This window comes from Morus notabilis, unplaced genomic scaffold (assembly GCF_000414095.1).
Source record: "Morus notabilis unplaced genomic scaffold, ASM41409v2 Scaffold1199, whole genome shotgun sequence".
Lineage (NCBI taxonomy): Eukaryota > Viridiplantae > Streptophyta > Magnoliopsida > Rosales > Moraceae > Morus > Morus notabilis.
In genome coordinates this window covers 337,058-364,491 of record NW_010366673.1, presented here as the reverse complement: position 1 = coordinate 364,491, position 27,434 = coordinate 337,058, and the positions used below count along the sequence as shown (strand labels likewise).

At 33.5% G+C, this 27,434-nt stretch overlaps 2 protein-coding genes across 2 annotated transcripts; one reads left to right on the top strand and one right to left on the bottom strand.

Moving 5' to 3' along the window:
• Window positions 1-452: 452 nt before the first annotated feature.
• Window positions 453-8,322, bottom strand: LOC21398009 (serine/threonine-protein kinase/endoribonuclease IRE1b). The gene is made up of 9 exons (XM_010110994.2): window positions 8,119-8,322; window positions 7,945-7,983; window positions 7,780-7,851; window positions 2,794-3,230; window positions 2,517-2,692; window positions 1,892-2,144; window positions 1,247-1,562; window positions 1,007-1,150; window positions 453-553 (listed from the first exon to the last, which is right to left on the bottom strand). Exons 1-8 carry the CDS (start codon window positions 8,125-8,127, stop codon window positions 1,007-1,009), a joined length of 1,446 nt encoding a protein of 481 aa, XP_010109296.2. The 5' UTR covers window positions 8,128-8,322; the 3' UTR covers window positions 453-553.
• Window positions 8,323-17,411: 9,089 nt separating this feature from the next.
• LOC112094060 (serine/threonine-protein kinase/endoribonuclease IRE1a-like) lies at window positions 17,412-20,548 on the top strand. The gene is made up of 4 exons (XM_024174039.1): window positions 17,412-17,444; window positions 19,287-19,750; window positions 19,940-20,082; window positions 20,493-20,548. Exons 1-4 carry the CDS (start codon window positions 17,412-17,414, stop codon window positions 20,546-20,548), a joined length of 696 nt encoding a protein of 231 aa, XP_024029807.1.
• The last annotated feature ends 6,886 nt before the right edge of the window (window positions 20,549-27,434 follow it).

The window sequence follows — 27,434 nt, the reverse complement described above, 5'->3', positions numbered from 1 at the left end:
GGTATTCTTAACAGCAATATTTTCTCGGTAGTTATTCTTGCTTAGTTTTCTCAGGAAAATTGGGTTCAGATTCTGTTGTAATTTCTCTTTGGATAATCTGGTTGTAATCATCTGATTGTTATTAGTGCAAATCGAATTCCTCTGTAGAGTTCGCGGAGATATAGGTATCAATTGGTTGAACTCCGAAATCAATTCTGGTGTTCTTGTTTTCATTCTTGTTCTTCATTAATCTCTGTTTGAAATCTGAGGTTGGTGTTGGGGTCATTTCCAACAATAACCTTTTACTGATTTTAGTTTAGAACAGTTTTTTTGTTTGGCTTTTTTTCACATGAATAGTAATATCTACAAGACCAATAACTATTTAGAATTAGGAAGAAAAAGCACTTTATAATCAAGAATGACTGGAAGAACTACCTGCAGCAGCAGTAAGCAAATTATAATCAAGAGGCAATGACCGAGGGAGCTAGGAGGACTGTCCACCCTCGTGCGTGGGTGGGTCACTGCCCTTGCTCACGAATGGCTAAACACTCGGCTACAAGAGCATCGAAAACACCTGGTATAGTTTCAGAAAAGGCTAGGCTCATTAAACAAAACCAAGTAAATTTATAAGTTAAAATAACAAAATATATATATATATATATATATTTTTGCTGAATAATTTTACATATTGCAAATATCATATACAGCACTCCAAAATAAAATATAAATATAGGCATACAAAGGAAAAAATTGATTTAGAGAGCATATAATATAAATGAAAAAAAAAAGAAAATATAACATCTAAAAAGTCTGTTTGTAGTGTTTTCAAAATGGTATAAAATATAACCTTTATGCTGGTAATTAGTTATAATAGTTGCAAAGAGAGAGAAGCAAAAGTTCTATAGTTATTTTCAACATTTAGGTCTTCAGTTAAAAAAACAAAAACAAAAACAAAAAAAAACAAAAAAAAAAAGACATTCATATATGCTCGCACTCGAAATGTAGTTTCCATCAACACCTCAATTACCTACTGATCCTCCTCGAAATATGCCTTGAAGAACTCATCTTCTTTGCAGTATTTGCGCACAACTTTGTACACTTCAAAAAAGAGCTTTGGGAATTGACATGTGAAAAAGTCATTGAATCCTTCATATAGCGATCCAAAATGTTTCTGAAAAAATCCATCACAAAACTAAGTGAATATTATCATTGAAAAACCTCAATGAATGTGAAAATGTATCACATCCTATACTAGTATTGCAATCACCTTAATATCTTCTGAATCTTGTCTGTAGTGACTTAATCTGTTTCGAATGAATCGTAACAAGTCTTCAACCTTGTCAAACTTGTAAGTCCCTTTTATTTTCGGGTGGTTGAGATTGATTTCATTGTTAAAAATCTTTGTGTTCCATGGTGTAACATTTCCTTTCGAGTCTGTTCCTAAAACTGTCTTTGCAGTAGATTGAAGCCCACTCAAAAGATTAGGGTTCTCACTTACACTATCACTAGTGTCGCGGAAGAAATAAAGTCTCGTCTTTGCATTCCAGAACAGTGGATGGTGCATCACCTCACTTGCTTCTGGCCTACCAAGAATTAACGAACGTAATTTTCATCAAGAATTGAGGATTCAAGCTAGGTGCTGAGTTTCGTTCTTCTCAAGTTAGACTTTGAAACTTTTTCCATTGTTTTCCTATTAATCCACTAATACAAAGGCAAGGCCTTCTTACAACGCTATATACTTTAAATATGCTGAACAAATATAAAAGTGCTTCTAATAGATTAATATTATTAATTAGGTTCAAATATTATCATGTACCATTTAAAAAAAGAATCAAATCTGCCTTTTCTTTAAGCTTTTTAATAAAATAAGAGTAACATATGTGAAGAAGTTGAAGAAACTATATAATCTCACCTCTTCTCAAGATCAAATTGTAATAGAGAAGAAATAAGATCAAAAGCTTCAGGGAAATCTTCAATTGAAGACAAGTCTGGCTGTTTCTTCCTAATATTTCCATCACGTTCATCACTGTGCCCAAATGGATGCTTACCACCAGTGATGCAATAAAAAAGGATGCAACCTAAACTGAACAAATCCATCTTTTTCGTTTGTCGTCCAACAAGCTGAAGCTGTTCAGGTGCTTTCCAGCCAGTACTAGCGGCGCAACCTATAGTTAATTCCGTAAAACATGCATGAGACTAACATTGAAGGTAGTTAGGAGTTGAAATTAGGCTAAACAAAATTGTTTATGAGTGTATATTGTGAACAAATCTTTAAAATGAGACTAACATGTTTATGGCTCAAACGGATATCAAAGTACATATTACGATGAAAGTAGTAAAGTAACAGTACACCTGATCACTTATTCCTCAACTTATAACATTGGGAACCCTTATTTTCTTACCAGTTTACACATAAGATTACTCTAGAATTGGTTAGAATAGTCAAAAGCTTAAGGATAGAATTAGCTTGATCGACCAATGTGGTGAATGTACATATATAAGTAGGACGCTCAAAATAGGAAAATGAGAGTACTTACTAGAAGGATGGTTACTTAAGGAAAACCTATTATCAGAAAGCTTTCTGCTGATGCCCATATCAGAAAGCTTTGCACATAACGTTGAGCTTTGCTTAATTATTAAAACATTTTGTGGTTTTAAGTCCCGGTGAACTATACATGAGTTGTGCAGAACAACAAGCCCAGAAACCATGTCCCTGTGAGATCATAAATTGAAAATATATATAAAGTGAGGTAATCAATATGCATAACACGATTTTAAGTTCTTTACTGATGATTAAAAACACTTTTAACTAACCTCATCAATTTTAATAATAAAGACGATGGACGATCTATATTTGCTTTCCAAAGCTTTGCATTTCCTAAAATATTCTCCTCATTTTGAGAGGAATTCGTAGAATGCATTTCGATGAGGTCCATCAAATTGCAAGCACAACGCTCCAGAGCAAGGTACAAAAAATTTGTGTCACTTTCTACACCATGATACCTTACAATATTATGGCCATGATCAGATGCTATGAGATTCGCGATTTCTTGGTCAACAAGTTTAATATGACTTTGTTGAAGGCGTTTCACAGCGACTTCTCTACCTTCATAACGCCCCTCATAGACAACGGTCCCGTCGGTTCCTCGACCAATTTCCTTTGATAATAAAACCACTAATTTTTTGCCTATCATCCGTTGATTTTCTTCGGATGAAACTTCTGAGCTAGAACTATAGCTTCCTTCTTCATACTGATTTAATAGAATTTCTCACATAAAAGTATATGGAAGTTGAAATTGATAGTCCAATAGAATGAAGAAATAAATCATTTAAAACATATCAGTATTTAAAATATTTTTTTCATCGGGATATATATAATCAATTAAAACATGAAGTTTCTTTAGTACTGTACTATTAGTATATATTTTGAACAACGGATCATATTAATATTACAAAAAACTTAAAAAGTGCGCAAACTAGCCTCTAATATAAATTTGAATTAGAGCTATACTATTATTTTTTTTAATAACCTACTATAGAACTCTAACTTTTCTAAATTAAAAGTTTTATTTTTTCTTTTATGAGAATAAAAAAATTATTATTTTACTCTTTAACATGCCTAATTTTCTTCTTCATCGATCTATTGTTTGGCTAGAAAAGAGTGTTACTGGAAAACGTGACATGACTTATTAACAAATTAATAAAGGGAAAAGAGCCGATCGGAACTTCAGTGAAAAGAAATGATATTTTAGCAATTTAAAGAAAAATGTGTCTTTCCTTTTTTGATTTGTGACTTTGTTTAAATCAGCGAATTTTGAAGCCATTCTGTAACACCCTAAAGAATTAAATGAAATTAATTAAGATAATTGAGATTATTAGTGTGCATAATCTAGATTTACTAATTGAGTATTAATTAATAAGTGTTTCTGACACGTGTAAATTTAAATAATTCCAAAGTATTTAAATATTCTCAGTATTTATATTTTTCTCAGGAGTGTGTATGGGCACATTCCTAGACTGTTATTTTAAAATATTGTACACATGTCATTTCTTTTTCTTTTTCCTTTTCTTTCCTTTTCCTTTTCTCTTTCTTTCCTTTTCTCTTTCCTTTCCCGTGCTCTCTCTCTCTCTCTCTTCACTCCTGTGCTCCCTCTCTCTTTCTCTCTCTCTCTCTCGTTTTTGCCCCAAATCAAACTGATCTTGAACCAAGGAAAGATTTAAAGAAGTTTCCAACGTCAAGAGAATGATTCAAGGTAAGATTTCTGAAAAACTCTCTCTTGAATCTTAGATTTTCAGATTTGAAATCCTATTCTTGGTTCAAAACGGATTTGCATGGTTTTTTAGTAAAATTGTGGTAGAAATTGGAGATTTTGGGTTCTTTGGACTTGATTTAGTACATAGAACCCGGATCTAGTGGTTTTCCTTTGAAATATTTCAATTTGGGATTGGATTTGCAGGTTTTCGGACAGTTTTCGTGAGCTTCTCTCGCGCAGCTGATTCCACCGGTCGACCTGTCTGGTCGACTGGATCACGTGGTAACCAGTCGACTGGTGCGGTCGACCGGATTGCATTGGCCTGACCGGTCGACCTGTCCGGTTTGACCGAAGTGCACACTACCGGTCAACTGGTAGTGTTACACTACTCTGTCACCGGTCGACCGGTTGACACGGGGTTGGACCCTATTTGGCCTGAAATTGCTGTTTTGACCCCTCTTTTCGGGGAGAACTCAAATTAGCTTTATTTGGGGACTTGAGATGAATGAATTAACATCTTTAATCCTTGATTTGAGATTGAAAACCCTTGGAATGATAATTTGAAACATGAAATTGGATTAGGGCACACTAATTAGAAATCTTGGTACATAATTGAGATTGGATTGCTTTAGGAATGAGAATTGATCCTAAAGTGTTGTCTTGTATCAGTGATCATTGATGATTCAAATTGAAAGGGCTTGAGGAAGCGGAAGCCGGAAAAAGGCAACAGTAGAGGAAGCAGAAGCCGGAAAAAGGCAACGCTAGTCCCAGGTTTGATAGTGTAAGGTAGGATTTTTATCCCTTTTCCTTGTGAGCCTGATTTTCGAAAAGAATTTTGGCCTTGAAAATGTTTTAAAGAAAGGGGTTGGTTTGCGAAAGAAAAACTCTTTGAAAACCATGGCTTGTCTAGTTCATGGAATCCATGGCTTTTCCTGTCCATGGAATCCATAGCTTATTTAGTCATGGAACCTCATGGCTTGCCCAGTCATGGGGCCCGCGTCTTGAGTAGTTCGTGGGGTCATATTAACGATTTCATAATGTTAAATGAATGATTTCTTAAGATAAGAGATCTTGTGAACCAGTAAGAATATATTGCTGTAAGCCTAGATAGGATGCAGAGAGTGCATCCTCGGGGGCAGAACCCGAAACGCGGTCCGAATATGCGAGGCACTTGGTAGGTTAGTAATTTGTGCTAATTATTTGCTGATGTCTGTAATACGGTTATTTTCAGTTATATTTCCTTTGAGAAAAAGGATGTGAGGTTACGGCTGTCTATCGGAACTGAATGTCTTATTTTATTTACTTATTCATTTATTTATTCCTTGCTCATTTATTATTCATTTATTTATACAGTCATTTCAAACTATATCCTACTGGGCCTTTCACTCACGTTTTACTGTTTTTATGCCCCCCTCCAAGGAGATTCTAGGAGCGGTGCAGGGTAGCTAGATACTTGCTACTGTTGGACCAAGTGAGAATTGTGTTCATCCTCTTGAATAAATGTCAGGAATTTGTAAATTCTGTAAACCATGATATTTGGATTACTAGACTGTGGTTGATGTCTGTGAATTGTAATGATTATTTACATGTGCATGTATGTATGATACTGTATGTCTTGGGGGGGACGTGACACATTCTTATGGAATTCTGTGTGAATGAACAAATTAATAGTTTATCATTTTTATTTAATTGTTTTGATTTATCTAATTAAGTTTCCGCTACATAAAAAATTCTCAAATATGCATTTGTACTTTTATGTGCACATTAATTATTGTTTTTTTGCGCTGAGATAATTATAATTTAGTTAATCTAATGGTGTTTAAGTGTATTTTTGCGGTGGGGAGTCCGTACAAGAGAAATTTATGTGCTAATGATATCTAAGATAACTATATGTGTTCTTCTTTTTATTTCAGAAATTTATATCATCGATTTTGTTAAGAGCATGCTTATTTTTTTATTTTTTTTCTTTAACTATGTTGGTAGCCCACTAGCAAACTTATCCTTTAGCAAATTCCCAACTCAATATTATTAATAGGAAAAGCAAATACGTAAAGTTAAGGAAAAGGGGATAGCAAAAACAGCGACATGGAAAATCTCTATGGGAATTCATAACTAAACGCTAAACCCTTTGCAAAACAACCTTTGCAAAAACCCTTATAGCATCAATTAGAGCATGCTTACTTGAATGACATGTATTTTTAATTTTATCATGAAATGTATAAAATGTAATTATAAATTTTATTATAAAATTAATTAGCTTGTGTTACCATAAAATATATAAACTTGGGTATAATTAATTAGATTAAGTTATTTATCTATCTAATTGTGTGTCTTTATTTTTGTTCTCCGTTAGCCTTACGTGTATATATAACCGAGAATGAAACCCAAGTAGCCCAATTGAATAGCCATTTCCCACAACCCGGTTACTTATATGAAGCTTCTTTAGGGTGCTTTCCCAGTTAATTAACTCCATTGTGCGAAAAAGAGAAAAAAAAAAGAAAAAAAAAAGACCCTTTCTTTCACAACATGCACTTAAAAAAAAAGGAGTTTTCTTCCCAGCAGCTCCGTGAATGGCTTCACTTCTCTCAATCTAATATTTCTTTTTCAATAAAAAAACTCAACTTGAAAGTTGCTTAACAAGACGAATTAGTGTGCAAACCAGAAGCCTATAGATAATTTGGTTCGAAGATTGACGTTTCAGCTTCAAAATTTGCTTTTAAGTAATTTTATATTTATATGAGAAATCCCTTTCTATTTTCTTGCTGCAAATATAACTTGAAAAATTGTGTACAATGCTACTTACGTTTTAGTTGGGTATGGTTTTGTGATTTGTTTGAACAGGTTTGAGATTGTCTTGAACTATCTTGAATTGAATTGGGATAAAATCATTTTAGTACATGGGTTATAACAAAATATGCACCTAGTACCCAGTGTATTTTAAATATTTTTTATAATATTAAAACGGTACCTTAATATTTTCAAAACATCTTCTTGAGATAGGTAATGTCCGATCTATCCTCTTATTAATTAAATGAAAATCAATATTTAAAAAAAAACTAAATATACTTTATAACATTAAAATATTTAAAAGAAAACAACAACAAAAAAAAGTTTCATTCATCTTTTTTCTAGATTTATTAGTTTTTTAATTAAATAGAAGGGTACTAAGTTCATCATTTTTTTCATCTGTTTTGATTAAGACTCTCTTTGAATGTTACATATCGTATACAGAGTTTGAACTGTAGAAACCTTACAGTTTTGGAAATCTACAAATTAAGGATTTGTGGATGAGAATGCAACTATTAACTTCTTCTTTTTCTAAAGAAGAAGTCAACTGTTTTGACTAAGTTTGTTTTTGGGAAGGGAGTCTTAGTTTATGTAGGTGTGTTACACATATTTTCTGATGTTTAGGAGTACATATATATAATATACACTAAAATTACACATTTAACATAAGTTTACTTCAGTAAATCATACATACATACATATGTGTGTGTGTGTGTGTATATTCATACTTAAAGCTGTTTATATATAAATGACAACTTACGTGTCTGCGGACGTCTCTGATAAAATTTTTCCAAAGCTCAGTTACCCGTGAAGAGGGATGGAGATTTTCTTTCTGTGAAGTTGCAAGAAATAGGTATCAAACATCAGTTGCTAATTAGAGAGAATAATATACATATCAGAAAAGCCCAAAGAGTTATTTATGTACCAGACTCTTGATAGCTTCTTCAGCAGCTATGACGATATCCTTTTGGATCGAACAGAGGAAAAAGAGAAAGAGAGACAGAAAGGGGAAAAAAAAAAAAAAGCATAAATGGTTAAAAGACAAGCAAGAATGGATAGTACTGTTGGAATACAAAGCACATGAGGAAGTATATAGTACCGAGTCCATTAAAAAATCTTCAATGTTCGACGTTACCAGGTAAGTACTCTTATAAGTTATGGATGAACTTAAAAAGGAAACAAATGAAAGAGGAGACTAGAGAGTGGAAAAATGGCAATGGTGGTTTCTAAAGTTGAATAGCTTTGTTGACCTATTAATTTTCAGAACTTCAATGAGAAAAATTTGCATTTTTTTTTCCAACAACTATTTGATGGAGAGACAAACCCATTCAGATCTAAGCTATATAATATCATTTTTTTACTCTTGAATATGGTCACGCCGAGAAAGCTTGTACCATCAGAGAGAGAGTGTCAAGTGAGTGGTGGACATTTCACATTTGCATATAGAAAGAGAAAAGGAAAAGGAGAAAGCAAGTGAAGAGAAATAGAGATACAAAACAAAAAAAGGACATGAAAAGGAGAGTTGGTGGGCACAGGGGTTTGAACTTTGCAGTAAAATAGTAAAAGATCGTGGCCGACATGATAAATCCGAGGAAGGGATTTAAATATAAACTCGTAAATGACAAGTGGAATCTTGATTTACAGTGTGACAAGAGCATCAACGGTGAGGAATTCACTCAGAATACAATAAAATAATAGAGTTATGATAAAGTAAAAACATTAAATAAGCGAAAAATGTTAACAAAAATCCCTTGTTTTATATATATATATATATATATATATATATATAATATAATTTATATAAATATAAATACTGTAAGATAACTATAAGATTATTATTATAATGGTGAATTAGTAGGTATAAGTACACTAGTTACAATATTATTATTATTTTATTTATAATGTGACATAACAAAATAATAATCTTGCAATTATTAGTATTATTATAATTTTATTTATTACAATATTACCGCTGTAATTATATTATGAATATATAATTGAATATACTATTATATAGTACATTATTAGTATATATGCATTATATAATATATCATATATAACATACTATAATAATATGATAGTTATTAATATAATTATTATATTATGAATTACGATATTACAACTATATCATATCATATCATATAAAATTATATTACATCATATCATTAAAAATATAAGATTGAACTCATCTCCAATTTGCCCACTCCAAAGACTGTCAAAGAAGTTTTGTCATTTCTAGGGCATGCTGGTTTTTATAGGAGGTTCATACATAATTTTTCTATGATTTCTCGTCCATTATGTAACCTCCTAGCCAAAGATGCCATTTTTGAGTGGACACCTGAGTGTGAAAATGCTTTTCAAATGCTCGTGGTGAAACTGACTTTTTCCCCCATCATTCAGCCACCGGATTGGAGCTTACCATTCGAGATCTTGTGTGACGCAAGCAACCATGCTGTTGGGCCTGTCCTAGGTCAGAGAAGGGAGGGGAAGCCCTTTTTTGTGGACTATACTAGCCGAACTCTTAACAGCGCTCAATTGAATTATTCAACCACTAAAAAAGAGTTGCTCGCTGTAGTGTTCGCACTTGACAAGTTTCGTGCATACTTGATCGGTTCACCCATTACCGTCTTCACAGATCATTCTGCCCTCAAGTATCTCCTTTCCAAAAAAGATGCTAAGGTGCGGTTAATTCGGTGGATCCTTCTGTTGCAGGAATTTGACTTGACCATTAAGGACAAGAAAGGTGTTGAGAATGTTCTGGCAAATCACTTGTCCTGATTGGACTTTAAAGACTCTACTGATGCCCCTGCCATTCGAGATGACTCCCCTGATGAACATCTTTTCGCGGTCACTAAGCTACCTTGGTATGATTACATCATCAATTACTTGGTGACCGGTGAACTTCCTTATGATTGGAGTGCACAAGATAAACGCAAGTTTCTGGTCGAGGTGCGTAATTTCTTTTGGGATGATCCGTACCTGTTCAAGTACTACCCCCACCAAATCATGAGGCGTTGCATTCCTGATGATGAGATTCTTAGTGTTTTGAACTTTTGTCATAACGATGCATGTGGTGGTCACTTCTCTGTGAAGAAGACTGCTGCAAAAATTTTGCAGTGTGATCTTTATCGGCCCACTTTGTTCAAGGACAATAATGAGTTTTGTCGTTCTTGTGTGAGGTGCCAAAAGTTAGGTGCCCTGTCCCGACGCCATATGATGCCCTTGAACCCAATTCTTGTGATAGAGATATTCGATTGTTGGGGGATAGATTTTATGGGACCTTTTCCACCTTCTTCTGGTTACCTCTACATTCTCCTTGTTGTGGGTTACGTTTCTAAATAGGTAGAAGCCGTGCCGTGTCGGACTAATGATAATGCGATAGTTGTGAAGTTCTTGAAAGAGAATGTGTTATCTAGGTTTGGTACTCCGCGTGCTATCATCAGTGATCAAGGCACTCATTTCTACAACCGATCTTTTGAAGCTCTCATACGAAAACATGGTGTCATTCATAAGGTTGCAACTGCCTACCATCCACAGACTAATGGCCAAGCTGAGTTGGGGAATAGGGAGATTAAACAGATTCTGGAAAAGACGGTAAATCCCGACCGTAAAGATTGGTCCTCACGTCTTCTTGATGCTCTCTGGGCATACCGTACTGCTTACAAGTCCCCTCTTGGGATGTCTCCCTACAGGCTTGTCTTTGGGAAAGCCTATCATTTATGTGTAGAGCTCGAGCACAAAGCTTATTGGGCTATTAAAGCCCTTAACTTTGATCTTAGTGCTGTAGGTGTTCATCGCAAGCTCCAGCTATCAGAAATTGACGAGCTGAGAAATGATGCTTACGATAATTCCAGGATCTACAAGGCAAAAATGAAAGTGGCACATCATAAACAGATCCTATGAAAGAACTTTGAGCTGAATCAAAAGGTGCATCTCTATGACTCTCGTATGCATCTCTACCCAGGTAAGTTGAGGTCGCGGTGGACTGGTCCATTTGAAGTGAAACAAGTTTTCCTCAACGGTGCTGTCGAGGTTGAGGACCTAAGCGATGGGAGAGTATTTAGAGTCAATGGCCAGAGACTGAAGCACTACATTGAGCGTGTGAGCCAAGCTGAAGAGATCATTCTCGAGGCTCCGGTTTACCAACCTTGAGGCGTTTGTTTCCAACACTTTTGTATCATATTTTTATTTCTTTGTTTTGTTTAGTGTGTTTTGTGTGCTTCCATTTTCAGTTTGTTTTTTTGTGATTTTATATTTGTTTATGTGTTTTGGAGAATCAGTTCAGGAGGCTCAGCTTAGTTCCAATGTTCATCATCCAGGTGTTCTCTTTGCATATATTTTTAGACATTGAGGACACTGTCTGATTTTGGGTTGGGGGTGGTGAGCATATTCATGTGTGAGATTAAAGTTTGTCTTGTTGTTATTTTGGGTCAAAATTTTTGCGAGATTATTTGAGTATGATTTCAAAATGTTCAGTTTGAGTAAGTTTTTGCTATCTTAATTACCAAGAAATAATTTCCAGAGTTATTTTTGAGCACATGCCAAACCTTTGTGGTAAGATGGTTGTTAACACATTTAGTTGAGAAAAATTTCCGAGTTTAAGGTTTTCATTTTTGGTGAGTTGTGAGAGTTGAGAAAACAACTTTTTGAACTTTCACTGATCTTTTGAGTTGGTTGATTCATTAACGGAGCACCATTGCTTGACTTGTGACATTTGCTTTAGGTATGATTTTTTGTTAGGAATAATTTTTAGAATTGAGCCATGTGCTGTAAATATTTATCATTTTTCTTTTAATTTTCTTCAAAAAAAAAAGGAAAAAAAAAAGAAAAGAGCAAGAGCATCATTTTATCATCAATGTTTACGTAGTTTGGTTGCACTCACATCTTGTGTTGCATAGCAGTCAGTCAAAAGAATGCCTTACTACATCAGCTTTGTCAAATATATGTCGTCTCTTGCCTAAAAAAAAGAAAACAAAAAACAAAACACAAAAAAAAAAAAAGAAGACAAAGAAAGAAAAGAAAAAAAAAGTTTGTGTATATTTGTTTGTATTTTTCGGCTCTCTGTTCCTTTGTTTATGAGATTTTCTTTTTGACCAGAATGAAATCCCGAAAGCTTGTTTATGGTTTGAGTGATGGATTATTTCAGTGATTTGATTTGCCTATCATTTGATCAATGTTTGTTTATTAGCTTGTCCTTAAATTGCCTTCTCTCACTTGAGCGTTGACAGATTGACTTCCAACTCCATGAGTGAAAACTGTTTGCATTAAAATATTTTCGACACCCGTGAGGTAAATGGAGTTAAGACTTTTTCTTGGTGAATTTTTCGATGCTATTTGTGTTATGGACTGTGGTAAAAGGGATACGGTTTGGTGCACACACACACGACTCCAGAGTTATGACTGATATAGTTTTGATAGCATTTTCTGATGACTTACTAATGTTTTGTTTGATTGCTTAGGTGATTTTGCTAGTTTTGATTTGAATTTTTAGCTTGACATAATTTTTCTTTTGTGTTTCTATGGCTCCTAGCTATGTCCTCTCCGTGAATCTTCATGCGCCACGTGTCTCTAGCCTTTTGCTCTTCCTTTTTGTTGCCGTTTGTGTTTGTTGTTTTGCCGTTTTTCTTGACTGAGTGCAACTGAGATTCTTCTTCAGCCCCAGACCATTTTTGATGGTTTTTCTTCTCATTAAATTCTAGTTTTTATCATCCCAATTAATCATTTGTAAATTCCAATTAATTTTGGAACGTTTGTTTCTTTTTGTTGTTGCTGGAAGTGCTTTTTGGTACACCTAAAAGAACTCTATAAATAGGGTCATTGTCAAAGTGATTAGGTTGTTGATTTTGAGCTTACGTTTAGACACATTTTCTCTTATTTTCTTGTTCTTATTCTCATACTTTCTTTTTAGAATTTTATGGGAATTATGTGCAAGTTAGCCTAAAGTTCTTTGGTGAGGTTAGAGAGAAACCTATATGTGAAGTGATCTTGAGTGGATTTTGATTCTCTATTTGTTCTCCAAAGTTTATATATTTGAGTGATTAATTTTCTTCTATCTTTTTCTAATTTCTCATACTGATATATTTTGTTGTCAACTTTTATATGAATTTAATCATGCTCTTTTTATGTAATTGTTGTTTAATATAATTATATCGATAATATTATTTTATGAGTAGTCTTTTACTGCAATATTGCCAACGGTATATTGTCGCTTTAAGATTTCTTGTAAGAATAATTTTTATTTGTTTTCAACGTAAGAATTTTACTCACTCGAATACATTTTAATTCACACGTTCTTCAAATATTTATTTTCCGATTGTTAGTTTGGGATGTGAAACTTTCAATTGAGTAATCTCAAATATCAAAATCCATTCGGGTGAACGAAGCATCTAGGGGAATCTCAACGCCTTACCGGTTTTAACTATATAATTTTCTCATACATTTTTCTTATGCTTAAACTTCTCAACAAAAATTTCATTCTCTTTTATTTTTACTTTATTATTTATCTCCTAAAGCTTTTTATTTGCTAATCGTTTCTTGTTCAATTTGTCACTTCCTCGTGGGATCGACCGTCCTAATTGTGCTACAATTGACCGCTTATTTTGTACACGTTTGGGAGTAATCAATTACCAATGTGCACCAAACCCGTGCGTATTTGGCCTAAAATCACCATTTTGGATCTGTTTCGGAAATCAACTCGAAACTGATGTATAGGGTCATTTTTTAGGAAATACCCATTTCACAAAAGTTGTTCGGAATAAAATTTCCTTCCATTTGATATCAGTCACTTTTGAAATTATGCTTCTATCTTGGTCCTCTAGCTTAAGCAAATTTGGGTACAAGTTTCGGGTCAATAATCTAGTTTTCGATTTTGGTTTGAAACCTAGAATTTTTATCGTTTTAGGTTTCTACGCATCTTTGGTCACCTAATCAACTTTTTTACGGGTTTAGTTTAAATTTTCAAACTAAATTTCACCGGAGTTCAGCCTAAGTTTTGGGTTTCCCGAGCTAACCATAGCTCATTTTATCCGTTATTTCAACCTTTCAACATATATCACAACCATTATCATTCCTTCTTATCATCGTAAATATTGGCCTCGGTCATTTCACCGTTTCGAGTTTCTAGTTCTAGATTTATACAGTTAAAAGCTCTTAGTAAACGTCACATCTAACTTTTTCGGCAACAGTTAAAAGCTCTATGAAAATGTCACATTTAAGCTCGAATTGAAAACTCAAATTCGCAGAGCGAACGAGGCCATTATAATTTCTAGGGTTTCTTTACTATTCTCACAAGAATTCTCCCTAAATAAAGATGCTAAAAACATAATCCAATAACCGAAAATATAACCTTTAGACATTAAGTTTTTCAGTACCATTCATAACCGTAAGAAAATCATCATTCTTAGCAAAAAAAATTTCATAGTTTCTATTGTTCATGAACGTGTAGCCATGGTAAAAAAAATGAGATGAAAAATAGAAATTTTACCTTAGAAGAATGAAGAACAAGTTCATATGACGCTAATCAATGGTAGTTTTCCGCCGATTTCGATTTGGACTCGATTTTCTCACTTTGGGAATTTTTTTTCCTCTCTTTCTTTGGCTGAGTCCTCTCAGTTTTTTAGCATGAAAATTGACATTTTTCTTGTATTTTTCCCTTTTAAAAACCGTTCACCAAAAGAGAGGAGGGACCTTGGTGTAATTTTGACACTTTTTAGGGTCTTTTTTACAAAAATATCAAAATATCAGTTTGGCTTCTCCCCTATGTCTTGGCCAGCCATATCCTCTCTTTCCATGTGTCCTAATCTCAGCCCTCCATCTATTAATCATCTTAAATCTCAACAATTCATTCTTCATAACTATCTCGTTTCGGTTCACTTTAATTCCTGTCTAGTGCGCATTTTACCTGTGTTTTTCAGACAATTGGTCAACTTGGTTAACTTTAATCAACCTTGACTAACTTTTCAAGAGTGACCTATTGGTCGACTCTTGATTAATAAATTTTGACTCGGTCAACCCTAATCGATCAAAACCCTAACTTTCTCGGTTCGGCTTTCTAAACCCATTTTCCATCCGTTCTTCGTTCTGATTGTTTCTAAAATCCTAGAATTGATGTTTTTCAATTCTTTTTCATTTCCTAAACTTAGGGTCCGTTTAGTTCACTGATTCGAGTTTTTAATTCGAGTTGAGATGTGATGTTATGTGAGAACTTTTTACTGTAGTAAAAAAGTGAAATGTGATTGTTTCTGAGAGCTTTTTGTTGTAGCAAAACTCGAATTTTAAACTCGAATCGGTGAAATGAACAGGGCCTTAATATTCATGTGTTTGTCCTCTTCTGGGTATAACACAACATTTCATGCCACTTTCTTGATTACAATCTGAAATTTGACAAGTGTATCATAGTTCAAAATTTTTTACTTTTTAGCTTATACCTTGCTATTCAATATTAATATCAACAAATACTTATCATAAAAGTATTCATATTTATAATGTAAAAAATTCTAAAAGATTTCATCTTATAAAATAATTTATTCGATAAATTTCCCGGTCATAACAAATGATATATGCAGTTCCGATGTAAACGGGTTTATCTCCGTCATACATGGTGGGAAAAGAAATGTAATTCTTGTTCAAGCATATATAAGCAACTTTAGGTACCACCATTGCCATTTTTCTATTCTCTAGTCTCTTATATTTTTCTTCCCTTTTAAGTTCATCCACAACTTATACAAATACTTACCCGACGTTTCAGTAGGGGAAAATTACAAGTACGTCCGTCACTTTAATTACATGAGAAAAGTAATATATTAGGCCAGGACAATGTCAATTGCTGAAGATAATACCTTGAAGTCACTCCATCCAACGGTATTCATTTCCTCATATGTTATTTTTTTTTATCACTTCTTATATATATATTGTTCTCCTTTCTTAACCAGTATTGATGCCCTTAATTTGTTGTTTTCTTCTTTTTCTTTCTTCTTCTTCTTCTCTTTCTTTATTATTATTCTTCTTCTTCTTCTACTTTTATCTAAAAGGAGTTCAAAGCAGCTGAAGACGTAATCAATGTTTATTTTTTTTTCTTTTAATTGGGTTTTTTTTTTTTTTTTTTTTTTTTTTTTTTTTTTTTTTTTTTTTGTGCTAAAACTGTAATTAGCGATTTTCTTACAACCTGACGGAAAGTAAATCCCACTCGCCGGATAATTGAACTTTCGGAAAATTTTCTAAGAGACGTAATACCCATATTAATTAGGAATTTAAATGGGGCTCCTATACTCTCCTTTTGTCTCCCATAGTCCCATACGCTGCCCATATATTCCTTCACAGTTAAAAACCAATTGTTGCAGCGTCATCATATCTCAAACCGAAGACATTAGAACTTTTAGAAACATTTTCCTTGTTTTAAAGTGTTTCCCTTTTTTAACCACCACATTAAACTTAAAATATTTTACAACGCATATAGTTCATATTGGTAATGTAATTTGGCCGGAAAAGGGAGTAGGGTAGCTTCCCCAACATCTGTCCCGCCCTAACTTGGGGGTTTAGTTTTAACCATACCTGCACCACTCCTTTAGAGATGCCTATACCTGCGGGTAAAACTGTTATCAGTTGAGATCACGGTTAGTTGTTGACGATTGCAATGATAGTAGTCTCAGAGTAATCTCTGATGGACAAGACTTCTTCTCCAAACAAGAATTCTACACAAGGAATTTTCTAGATTTTAAGAACAACTTGGATCAACGCCTTTTCTTTTGACATGACGCTTCTTCTAGGTCACGTCATTTTATGAAGGGTTGTAATAACCATTTTTACCACGTCCTTGACCACGGCCTCAGCCACCATCACGTCCATGACCATGATTTTTTCCCGTCTCGAATTTTTAGAGAATGCAGCTTTTGATTTTGGAAAATGTTTCTGAACTAGTGGGATGAGAATGTTAATTTTTAATCAACAATTCATTATTTTTCTCTACCACAAGAAGAGCTGAGATTAGCTCCGAAAATTTCTTATAGCCGCACAAACGGTATTGTTGTTGCAAGGTAATGTGAGATGCATGGAAAGTGGAGTAGATTTTTTCTAGCATTTCAAACTTAAATTTTACAAACGAACATAAACTTGAATAAAATTCAAACTTAAATTCAAACTTTTTTTGAGTTTTACTCCAAAAAGAACAAGCCCTACAACTTTAAGAAACATATTCCTTGTTTTAAGGTTATCCCTTTTTTAACCTCCACATTAAACTTAAAATATTTTACAATGTATATAGCTCATATTGGTAAATGTAATTTGGCCGGAAAAGGGAGTGGGGTAACTTCCCCCACCACTGCTCCCTAACTCGGGGGTTAGTTTTAACCATACCTGCACCACTCCTATAAAATATCTGCATACCCACCTTTAGAAATGGGTACCTGCGGGTACTTAATTATACCACGGGTAAAACTGTTATCTCCAGTTTTCATTGATGTATAAATAGATTTAATTATATGATTTAGTGAATGATTAGCATATAGGATTTAGCTGAAATAGCATATCTCTGATTTATTCCAAAAGGCACAAAACATTCAAAATAGAAAGTAGTCATTACTTCCTGTAGGCTTTTGATTTCTAGTGGCGGAGAGGGAGAAAAAGAAGTTTGCATTCCCTTATTTTTAGGTATCAGATCCTCTGACAATAAAATCTCTTCAAAATTCAGATGTAAGGGAAAACAATTATAGCGACTCTAATTTACATTTTATAGAGAAAATATAATTTTCATATTTTTAAAACTGACTAAGCTCAAACTGTAACGCATAAAATGAAAAACAAAATCTTACACACACCCACAACAATAAAACATAAAAAGGCAGATTGGAAAAAACAAATGAAAAGAAAGAAGCATTTTATAGTTTTGTTTGGTGTTCGTTATCTTAAAATAAGAAGCATACAGAGGCATATAATAGAAAATGTATAAACAACAAAAATATACAATAATATCTGAGATTATCATTTAGGTCAAATTACATGGTTATCGTATCTTTCCATCTGACCTTAATGGAACTTTAATTGAGGATTAAATTTGAGACGCTTAAAGAGTTCAAAAAGTTTGAGTTAGAACAATTTTCAGTCTGAGGACAAATTCTAGAGGGAGAAGAAATTAGTTAAGAGCACGCTTAGATCTCTTTATATATATATATATATATATATATATTAGTTTAGAAGCACGTATTATACACATGCATAGTCGACTCGTTATATATTTTATACATGAATGTAAAATATCCTCTAAAGTTTACATTTTTTTGCTGAATTATTATTTATATTATTTTATTTTAATAAAATAAATTCTTTTTAAGTAGACCACATTTCAGGGATAAAAAAAAGATTAAGACGAAACATAATTTATGTGAGGTGATATGAAAAAAGAATAATAGATGCGGCAAAAAGATGTTTAAATAAGGACACATTTGAGAAAAAAGTAATTTTATCATAAATAGAAAAAAATGAAAGTATATATAAAGGACACATTTTAAAAAAATCTATATATAAGTAAACAACACTCTTTTTTTACTCTTTCCTGACCAAACGACATACCGATGAAGACAAAAATTGTGTGTTGAGGAGGAAAATAAAAAAGTTATTTATTCTCATAAAAGAAGAAAAAATACAAACTTTTTGTATAAAAAAAGGTCAAGATATATATTTCATCTACGTTTTAATGAAAATTCTATGGTAGCATATGAGGAAATGGGAGAAATACAAAAATATCACTTAAAAGATGTCATCTTTACATTTATAACACTCAATCACAAAAATTTAACATCTATGCCTCTCTAAAAACCATAAAATATCTTTCAAACAAGAAAAAAAAAAACAGAAAATGTCCTGGATATACTACTAGATTATTTTTCTCCTTAATAAGGATGACCGAATATTTTTGGCTATTGTATTTGTAGAGTATTCTTGTAAAATATCAAAATCAACAAAAATAGAGAGTACAGAATAGATGGCATAAACATAAAGCTCTTGAATTTTGGTGCCATGCTATGTAATTATGTTAGGGTTCTTCTAACTGTTAAATCTGTATTAGAGGCTAGTTTTGCGTATTTTTTCAGTCTGTCATGATTTTGATCTAATTTAATTAACGTTCAAAAAACATAGACTAGAGTACTAAAGACTATACGTGATCCCCCCTAAGGTTCTCATATAACGACATTTTAATTGATCTATATCTTCATTCAACTGGAGGATATCACTTTTCTACTTTTATATTTAAATGTGAGAATTCTTTTATGTCAGCATAAAGAAGAAAGCACTCCTTCTAGCTCAGAAGTTACATCCTCTAAGAATCAACGGAAGATAGGCGAAAAATTAGTGGTTTTATTTTCAAAGGAAATTGGTCAAGGTATTGACGGGACTGTTGTCTATGAGGGGACTTATGATGGTAGACCAGTCGCTGTGAAACGCATTCTCCAAAGTCATGCTACGTTGATTGCCCCAGAAATCAAGAATCTTGTAGCATCTGATCATGGCCCGAATATTGTAAGATATCATGGAAACGAAAATGACAGAAATTTTATTTATCTAGCTCTGGAGCGCTGTGATTGCAATTTATATGACCTCATCCGACTGTATTCTACGTATTCCAATCAAAATGAGTCCATTTCAATATACTTGGAGAAACTGAAGAATGTTTTAAGAGATGTTAAGCTTTGGGAAGGAAATATAGACCGTCCATCACCTTTATTACTGAAATTGATGAGGTTAGTTAAAAAGTTCCTTTACTCATCACCAAGAACTTCAAATCGTATTATGAATAATTGAAGACAATTATGGGTACTCAATTGGAATTTTGAATGAAACATCTTTTAGGTCCTTTGTTTTTGGATCTGATTTATCATACTAATTGATCGCCTGATCTTATGTAAATGTTCAATTTTATGATCTTACAGTGACATTGTTTCTGGGCTTTTTGCTCTGCACAAATTGAATATAGTTCACCGAGACTTAAAGCCACAAAACATTTTAATAATTAAGGAAAGCTCAACTTTATGTGCAAAGCTTTCTGATATGGGCATCAGCAAACACCTTTCTGGTAAGTTCTCCTTTAAGTAACCATTATCTTGGCAAGAAATCTCATTTCCCTATTAATTTAAAAATTCTACTTATGCATATATGTTTGTCACACTAGTTGATCAAGCTAATTCTATCATTTAGGTCTTGACTAAGCAAACCTTATGTCTAAATCAACAAGAAAATAAGGGTTCCCACGTTAGTTGAGGTATATAAGTAATCGAGTTTTTTTTTTTTTTTTTAATATTAACTAGTACTTTATTACTCCCATCAGAATGTACTTTAATACCGTTTAAACCATGAATATGTTAGTCTAGTTTAAAACATTTGTTCACAACCTACACCCAAAAATAAATTTTCTTAAACTAATTACAACTGCTTTTCACTCCCTCCAATTTTAGTCTCATGCATGTTTTTTGGAATTAACTATAGGTTTTGAAAATCACTATATGGCTGGCTGCTTACCTTTGTTACCTGCACACGACTAAACTGATGCGCTAACGCTCAGCAAGTATAGACATGCACACATCATAAACTAGAAAAATTACATTAAGAGTTATGATGCAAATATGCTCATGTGAAACATGCTTTCTGTATTTCTGTCTTCATGTTCTTACTAGTGTAGGCCTGGCCCCTACTTACTATCTTGTTACTATGGGCTTGGGCCCATGCTTACTGTCTGGTCTAGTTAGAATCTCTACTCTTTGAGATTTCCTCCCTTGGGAGGCCGACGACCCGTCAGTCTCTTTACATTACTGAACTTTGAGTTTTCATTTCAAAGTGTTAAAAACTTTACTGAATGATATGCAACATTTACTCTACGTGCATATGCTAACATGAAAATGCAATATACTTCATGCATACCGTAAACTGAGCATTAGGGGAACCATAAGTCACCCTTCTGCAATCTAGGGCACTAAGCCCTCCAAACACTTAAAATCACATCGACTTAGGAATTCAGATAAATTCATAATTCTAAGTCTAACTACAGTTTACTCGAGTACGGACAAACATATATGTCTATACTTACAAATAATCCGCTAGGATTCCCGCTTGCTAGAAGTTCTTTCTCGTTGTTTCGGCTCTCGTGCCAAAACCTGTTTCATAGAAATAGGTATAAATTTCCTATTCCAAATCACAATTCTTCATACTTAGATTCTCAAATCTAATTTCAAACTCGTTTCTGAACCTTTTTCCCCTCTAGGCCGAATCCTAGCTCCAGAGGCAAATTACACATATTTGTGTATCTCGGTTTCTGAATCTTAATCTGTTAATTTCCAAGCTTTAAAACTATTTATTCCTTCTCTATCGAATTACTAACTCATAGCTTACTAACAAATTTTTAGGAAATTTCGGCAGAGTTTCACCTTATTTTTCTCATTTCTCGAGTTTGTAATAACTCGTTCTACTTCCGATTTCGGTACTTGGAGTCAAGATTCACATTCCTAAACACAGATTCTAACATAAAATTGAACAAAACACATGTTCTTTCTTAATCTAGGCTCATGGATTTTCAATGAAAATCCACCAAAACTTCGTTCAATCGTTTTAATACTTACATCGTTAAACTCTTATTACGATGCTCTACAAAACCTCAGTTTCAATTTTTACTTTAACGGAAGTTTTCTAAGATGGGTTACTATTTATCCAAATCAAGAAATCATAGAATTGTCATGAAAAACCCAAAATCTTACCTCCAGAAGTTGAGGTTCTTCGCTAGAACGCCTCAGGTTACGTTTCTACCGGACTGAACGGAAGAAATCTCAATGAAAATGCTTGATTTTCCTTTCTCCGTCTCTCTCTAAAATATTTTTTCCTTTACTTCCCTCTCTCACGTTTGTTTCTTTACAAACCTTTCTCTGCTTTGCCTTACATATGAAGTATGTAACCAACGTGAGTATTCATTAAACTACAAAGGCTCACCACGTGAGTCACCAAGCTAATAAGTTTAAGCATATAACTATGCCAAGTGGTACATCTGGATGTGAGGTATATATCCACCTCACGATAACAATCCTTTTATATATATATATATATACTATAACTTGGTTTAACCTGCTTTTGTTCTTTGTCATATCAAAGATACGTGCTAGCAAATGAGTGGGTTCTATACTCTTCAAATTTTTCTTGTCGAGACCTAACCTTCCGTTTCTCAAAACGAGTCTCTTTCCGGTTCTGATAATTTCACAACCAGTACAGGTTCTATACAGCTTTTCTGGACTGTCAAGTACCCTGTGTCAAACTTCTCATGTTCAACCCAATTCACTTGGGTATCTCATTAGTCAATTTCTCTTTTCTGAAATTTTCATTTTAATTTGTTCAGAATTGCCAAAAACCTTACCCTCGCGGCATTGGTTGTTTTTTAGCAATTTCTCACTTTAACTGACTCAGAAAAATTTTGTTTTAGGAACTTTTGCTATTTTCCTTACTTCTAATATTTATACTCTTTTTCTAGCTGATCATTTGGTCACAAACCAAATATTTCAGTTTTTCATAACTAAAATGTACCCGCTAAAATTTCTAACTTTTACTTATATTTTACTATTCATAATTGATATTTACAAATTTCCTTTGTCAGAATATTCGTATTATAACTTTACATATTCCGGAAAATTTTATCCCGTACATAAAGTTTCTACATAACAATTTCTTGATTACATCAAAATTCTACTACTTACTATTTCGGAAAGGATTTCGGTCAAATACCGGACTATCCGGATTAGACCTAAATTTTTCTCGGTCATTACAATTAATTAGGTGATTTTACATATATTTAACTCGGCACTCGAGAGAGGGAGTTGGATTATTTTAGGAAATTTATGATTAATGTTTGGCTTGAGGGAAATCAATAACATTAAAAAGGATTAGAATAACTAGGCAAGGTAAAATCAAGGACCCTAGCTACCTTATCATTAGAGCCCCCTTCGATCCCAAAAATGTCTTCCATTGTGTAATTTGCTCATTTAAGGAGTTTAGCATTTTATTTTTGTTTTGATTGATCTCCTTCTTATGTTGGACTTGTCTGGATGAAATTAGGTTATTCTAGTTGTAGTACTTAGCTAGATTTTAGGAACATAATCCTCGTGGGACACGACACTCACTCACTACGTTATTACTTGTCAACCTCGTGCACTTACGAGTAGAAAATATGTGATATTTTCACACCGATCACCAAGAGTCGACCAAAATGTCACCCTCAAAAAGTTAGTCAAGAATGGTCAAGGTTGACAAAGTTGACCATCTATCTGAAAAACGTGTATAAAATGCATAATGGATAGGAATTAAACTGAACCAAAATAGGATAATTATTAAATGATCAATGGTTGAGATTAAAAGTAAAAAATTGGATGAAGGGCTAAGATTGAGCCATGTGGCATCCATAGGTGGCCGGCCAAGCTTAGAGGAGAAGAAAATGAAAGATATTTTTGGAAAAATCAAAATTGCATTTTTGGACTTTCGCTGTAGGTATGGTCGGTTCATTAATGGTATATCACGTGAGAAATGTTCATTTCTCATGCATAAGAATAAAGAGCATCAGCCAAGAGAGAAAGAGAGGAAAAAAATTCAAAAGTGAGGAAAAATGAGATTTAAGCAGAAATCAACGGAATTACTGAGGAATAGCATCACTGAAGCTTGTTCTTCACTCTCTAAGGTGAGATTTCAAATTTTCCCCTTCATTTCTTCACTATGGCTGCACGTGGGTGGTGATAGAAAGCATGAGGAAAATTTCACTTAAGTATGGTAGTTAGCTTGTAGTGGTTAAGGAACTTAAAAATTGATGAATTAAGGATAGATTCTAGGTTAATTGATCTTTGTGTCTATCAACTTTTGGTATGGAGAATTTTTATGGAAATATAAGAAAACCCTAGAATTGTGATGTAATTGAAAGAGAAAGTATATGAATGGTGTTTGATGGTGGAAACAATGGATAAAACGAGCTACGGTTAGCTCGGGAAACATGGAGAAATAGGCGGAACTCTGCCGAAATTTAGTTTGAGACTTTGAGTTAAAACCGGTTTTTCATGAGGAATAAAGAATTAAGATATGAAAAGTAAGTCGATTCGATAATCGGTGATGTATAGAAACCGAACACAATGAGAATTCACAGTTCTGGACCGAAACTAAAAAATTAGGCCCAGACTGAGGACGGTGCATGGTTTTAGTGCAAATTCTTGAGAAGGGGGTGGAGCTGTAACACCTCGAAGAATTTAATAAGGTTAATTAAGATAATCAAGATTTATTAGTGTGCCTAATTTGGATTACTTAATTAATTATTGACTGATAAATATTTTTGGCGTGTAAATTAAATATTTCTTAGGAATTTAAATGTTCTCAGTATTTACATTTTTACCCCAGAAGTGTGTGTAGACACATTTTCTGGACGGTTATTTTTAAATGTTTGGACATCTATTTTTCTTTTCTTTTTTCTTTTCTTTTCTTTTCTTTTCTTTTCTTTTTCTTTTCATCCTTTCCTTTCTTTCCTTCCCGTGTGTTCCTCATACTCTCTCTCTCTCTCTCTCTCTCTCTCTCTCTCTCTTGTTTGCTTCTCACTTTCTCTCTCCCGTTTTGTCACAAAATCAACCAGATTTCGAACCAAAGAAGAATTTCAAGAAGTTTTCAACGTGAAGAGAAGGATTTGAGGTAAGATTTTTAAAAAACCTCTCTTGATTCTTGGATTTTTGGATTTAGAAACCCTATTTTGGTTCGGAATGGATTTTTGATGGATTTTGACAAAAATCAGGGTAGAAATTGGAGATCATGGGTTCTTTGGACTTGATTTAGTACTTAGAACCTGGATTCAGGTGTTTTCCCTTGAAATATTTTGATTTGGGGCATATGTTTATAGGTTTTTGGGAGGATTTGGTGTGTTTTCTCACCCTGCTATTCTCCACCGGTCGACTGGATTGCATTGATCCCACCAGTCGACCGGATTGGACACCATCGGTCGACCGGTGGTTTTGCATTGCTCTGTCACCAGTTTATCGGTGTACACGGGGTTTGACCCTGTTTTGCTTGAAAAACCTTATTTTGACCTCGATTCTCGAAGAGAACACAAATTAGCTTCATTTGGGGTATTGAGATAAATGGATTAGCATTTTTAATCCATATTTTGAAATCAAAAACCTTGGAAATGATGATTTATGAAATTTGACATTTGACTAAGGCACACTAAAAGGAAATCATGGTGCATGTTGTCATTTATTTTGCTTTAGGAATGAGAGTTTGATCCAAAAGTGATGTTTTGTATGAATGCTAGCTGAGGACTCGGATTGAAGGCTTCGAGAAAGTGGAAGCCAGAATAGAGCAACGCTAGCCGCAGGTTTGCTATTCGTGAGGTAGGATTCCTATCCCTTCCTATGTGAGCCTGATTTTAAAAGAGTTTTGGCCTTGTAAATATTTTAAAGAAATGGCATGTTTGTGAAAGAAAAATATTTTAACACGATAGCTTGTTGTTAGCTATTGCGATTTTAATGAACGATTTTAAAAAGTTTAATGAATGATTTCTTAAGATAAGATATCTTACAAATCGGTAAACCGGCTGATGGCCTAGACAAGATATGGAGAGTGTATCCTTGGGGCAGAACCCGAAACCCGGCCCGAGGATAATAAGGCTTGTGCTTGTGGTTGTGTAAGTAATTTATCATAGTATAAACTACTTGTTGATGCCTGCAATACGGAAACAAATGAAAGAGGAGACTAGAGAGTGAAAATATGGCAATGGTGGTTTCTAAAGTTGAATAGCTTTGTTGACCTACTAATTTTCAATGAGAAAAATTTGCAATTTTTTTTTCAACTACTATTTGATGGACACAAACCAATTTAGATCTAAGCTATATAATATCATTTTTTAACTCTTGAATATGGTCACGCCGAGAAAGCTTATACAATGAGAGAGAGAGTGTCAAGTGGGTGGTGGAAATTTCACATTTGCATATACAAAGAGAAAAGGAAAAGGAGAAAGCAAGTGAAGAGAAATAGAGATACAAAACAAAAAAAAAAACAAAAAAAAGGACATGAAAAGGGCAGTTGGTGGGCACAGGGGTTTGAACTTTGCAGTAAAATAGTAAAAGATCGTGGCCGACATGATAAATCCGAGGAAGGGATTTAAATATAAACTCGTAAATGACAAGTGGAATCATGATTTACAATGTGACAAGCGCATCAACGGTGAGGAATTCAGTCAAAATACAACAAAATAATAGAGTTATGACAAAATAAAAACATTAAATAAGCGAAAACGTTGACAAAAATACCTTGTTATATATATATAATATATAACTTACATCAATATAAATACTGTAATATAACTATAATATTATTATTATAATGGTTAGTACGTATAAGTATAGTAGTAACTGTATTATTATTATTGTATTTATAATGTAACATAACAAAATAATAATCTTGCAATTATTAGTATTATTGTAATTTTATTTATTGCAATATTACCGCCGTAAAATATCTAATATAATTATATTTTGTATTGTCTATTACACATTAATTGATATTTGTAATTATATTATGAATATATAATAGAATACACTATTATATAATACATTATTGGTATATATGTATTATATAGTATATCATGTAATATCGTATAAAATACGATACTAATATGATAGTTATTAATATAATTATTTGTCACGCCCCGGAGCAAGGGTCGGTGACATGGAGTTTGATTAGGGGTTAAACGCGTGAAAATAAAAGAAATTCCCAACGAGCCCCACACTCAATTAAAATAAATTACAGGGTCTTTCCACAGGATTTCATTACCGTACATACATGACATGTAAATAAAATATTACAGACACCATCCACAGTCTAGTTATTCAATATATCAGAGTTTACAAATCCTTACATTTATTCAAGAGGATGAACACAATCCTCACTTGATCGAACGGTAGCAACAATCCAGCTACTCTGCACCGCTCCTAGATTCGCCTGGGAGGGGTTTACATTTATAAAACAGTAAAACGTGAGCGAAAGACCCAGTAGGATATAATTTGAAATAAACTTGTAAATAAATAAGAAAGCGGTAAATAACTAAATGAATAAGTAAATAAATGAGACATTCAGTTCCAACACAACAGCCGGAACCTCACATCATGTTTCTCAAAGGAAATATAATTGAAAATTACCGTATTACAGGCATCAGCAAGTAATTTATACAAATTACTTACACAACCACGTGCACAAGCCTTCCCGGGCCGGGTTTTGGGTTCTGCCTCCGAGGGTGCACTCTCCACATCCTATCTAGGCCATCAGCCAATTTACCGGTTCGCAAGATCTCTTACCTTAAGAAATCGTTCATTAAATTTTATGAAATTGTTATTATAATCCTACGAACTATAACAAGCCGTGGGTCCCCAT

What these genes read in the sequence shown, in the direction of transcription:
- LOC112094060 (XM_024174039.1), top strand. Translation starts at nt 17,412, where the DNA reads ATGGGTACCTGCGGGTACTTAATTATACCACGG. An exon ending in TTATTACTGAAATTGATGAG is followed by an intron (nt 19,751 to 19,939) that starts GTTAGTTAAAAA and finishes ATGATCTTACAG; the next exon opens with TGACATTGTTTCTGGGCTTT. An exon ending in CATCAGCAAACACCTTTCTG is followed by an intron (nt 20,083 to 20,492) that starts GTAAGTTCTCCT and finishes AATTAACTATAG; the next exon opens with GTTTTGAAAATCACTATATG.
- LOC21398009 (XM_010110994.2), bottom strand. An exon ending in CTTAAGTAACCATCCTTCTA is followed by an intron (nt 2,145 to 2,516) that starts GTAAGTACTCTC and finishes AATTAACTATAG; the next exon opens with GTTGCGCCGCTAGTACTGGC. An exon ending in AAGATTCAGAAGATATTAAG is followed by an intron (nt 1,151 to 1,246) that starts GTGATTGCAATA and finishes GGATTTTTTCAG; the next exon opens with AAACATTTTGGATCGCTATA.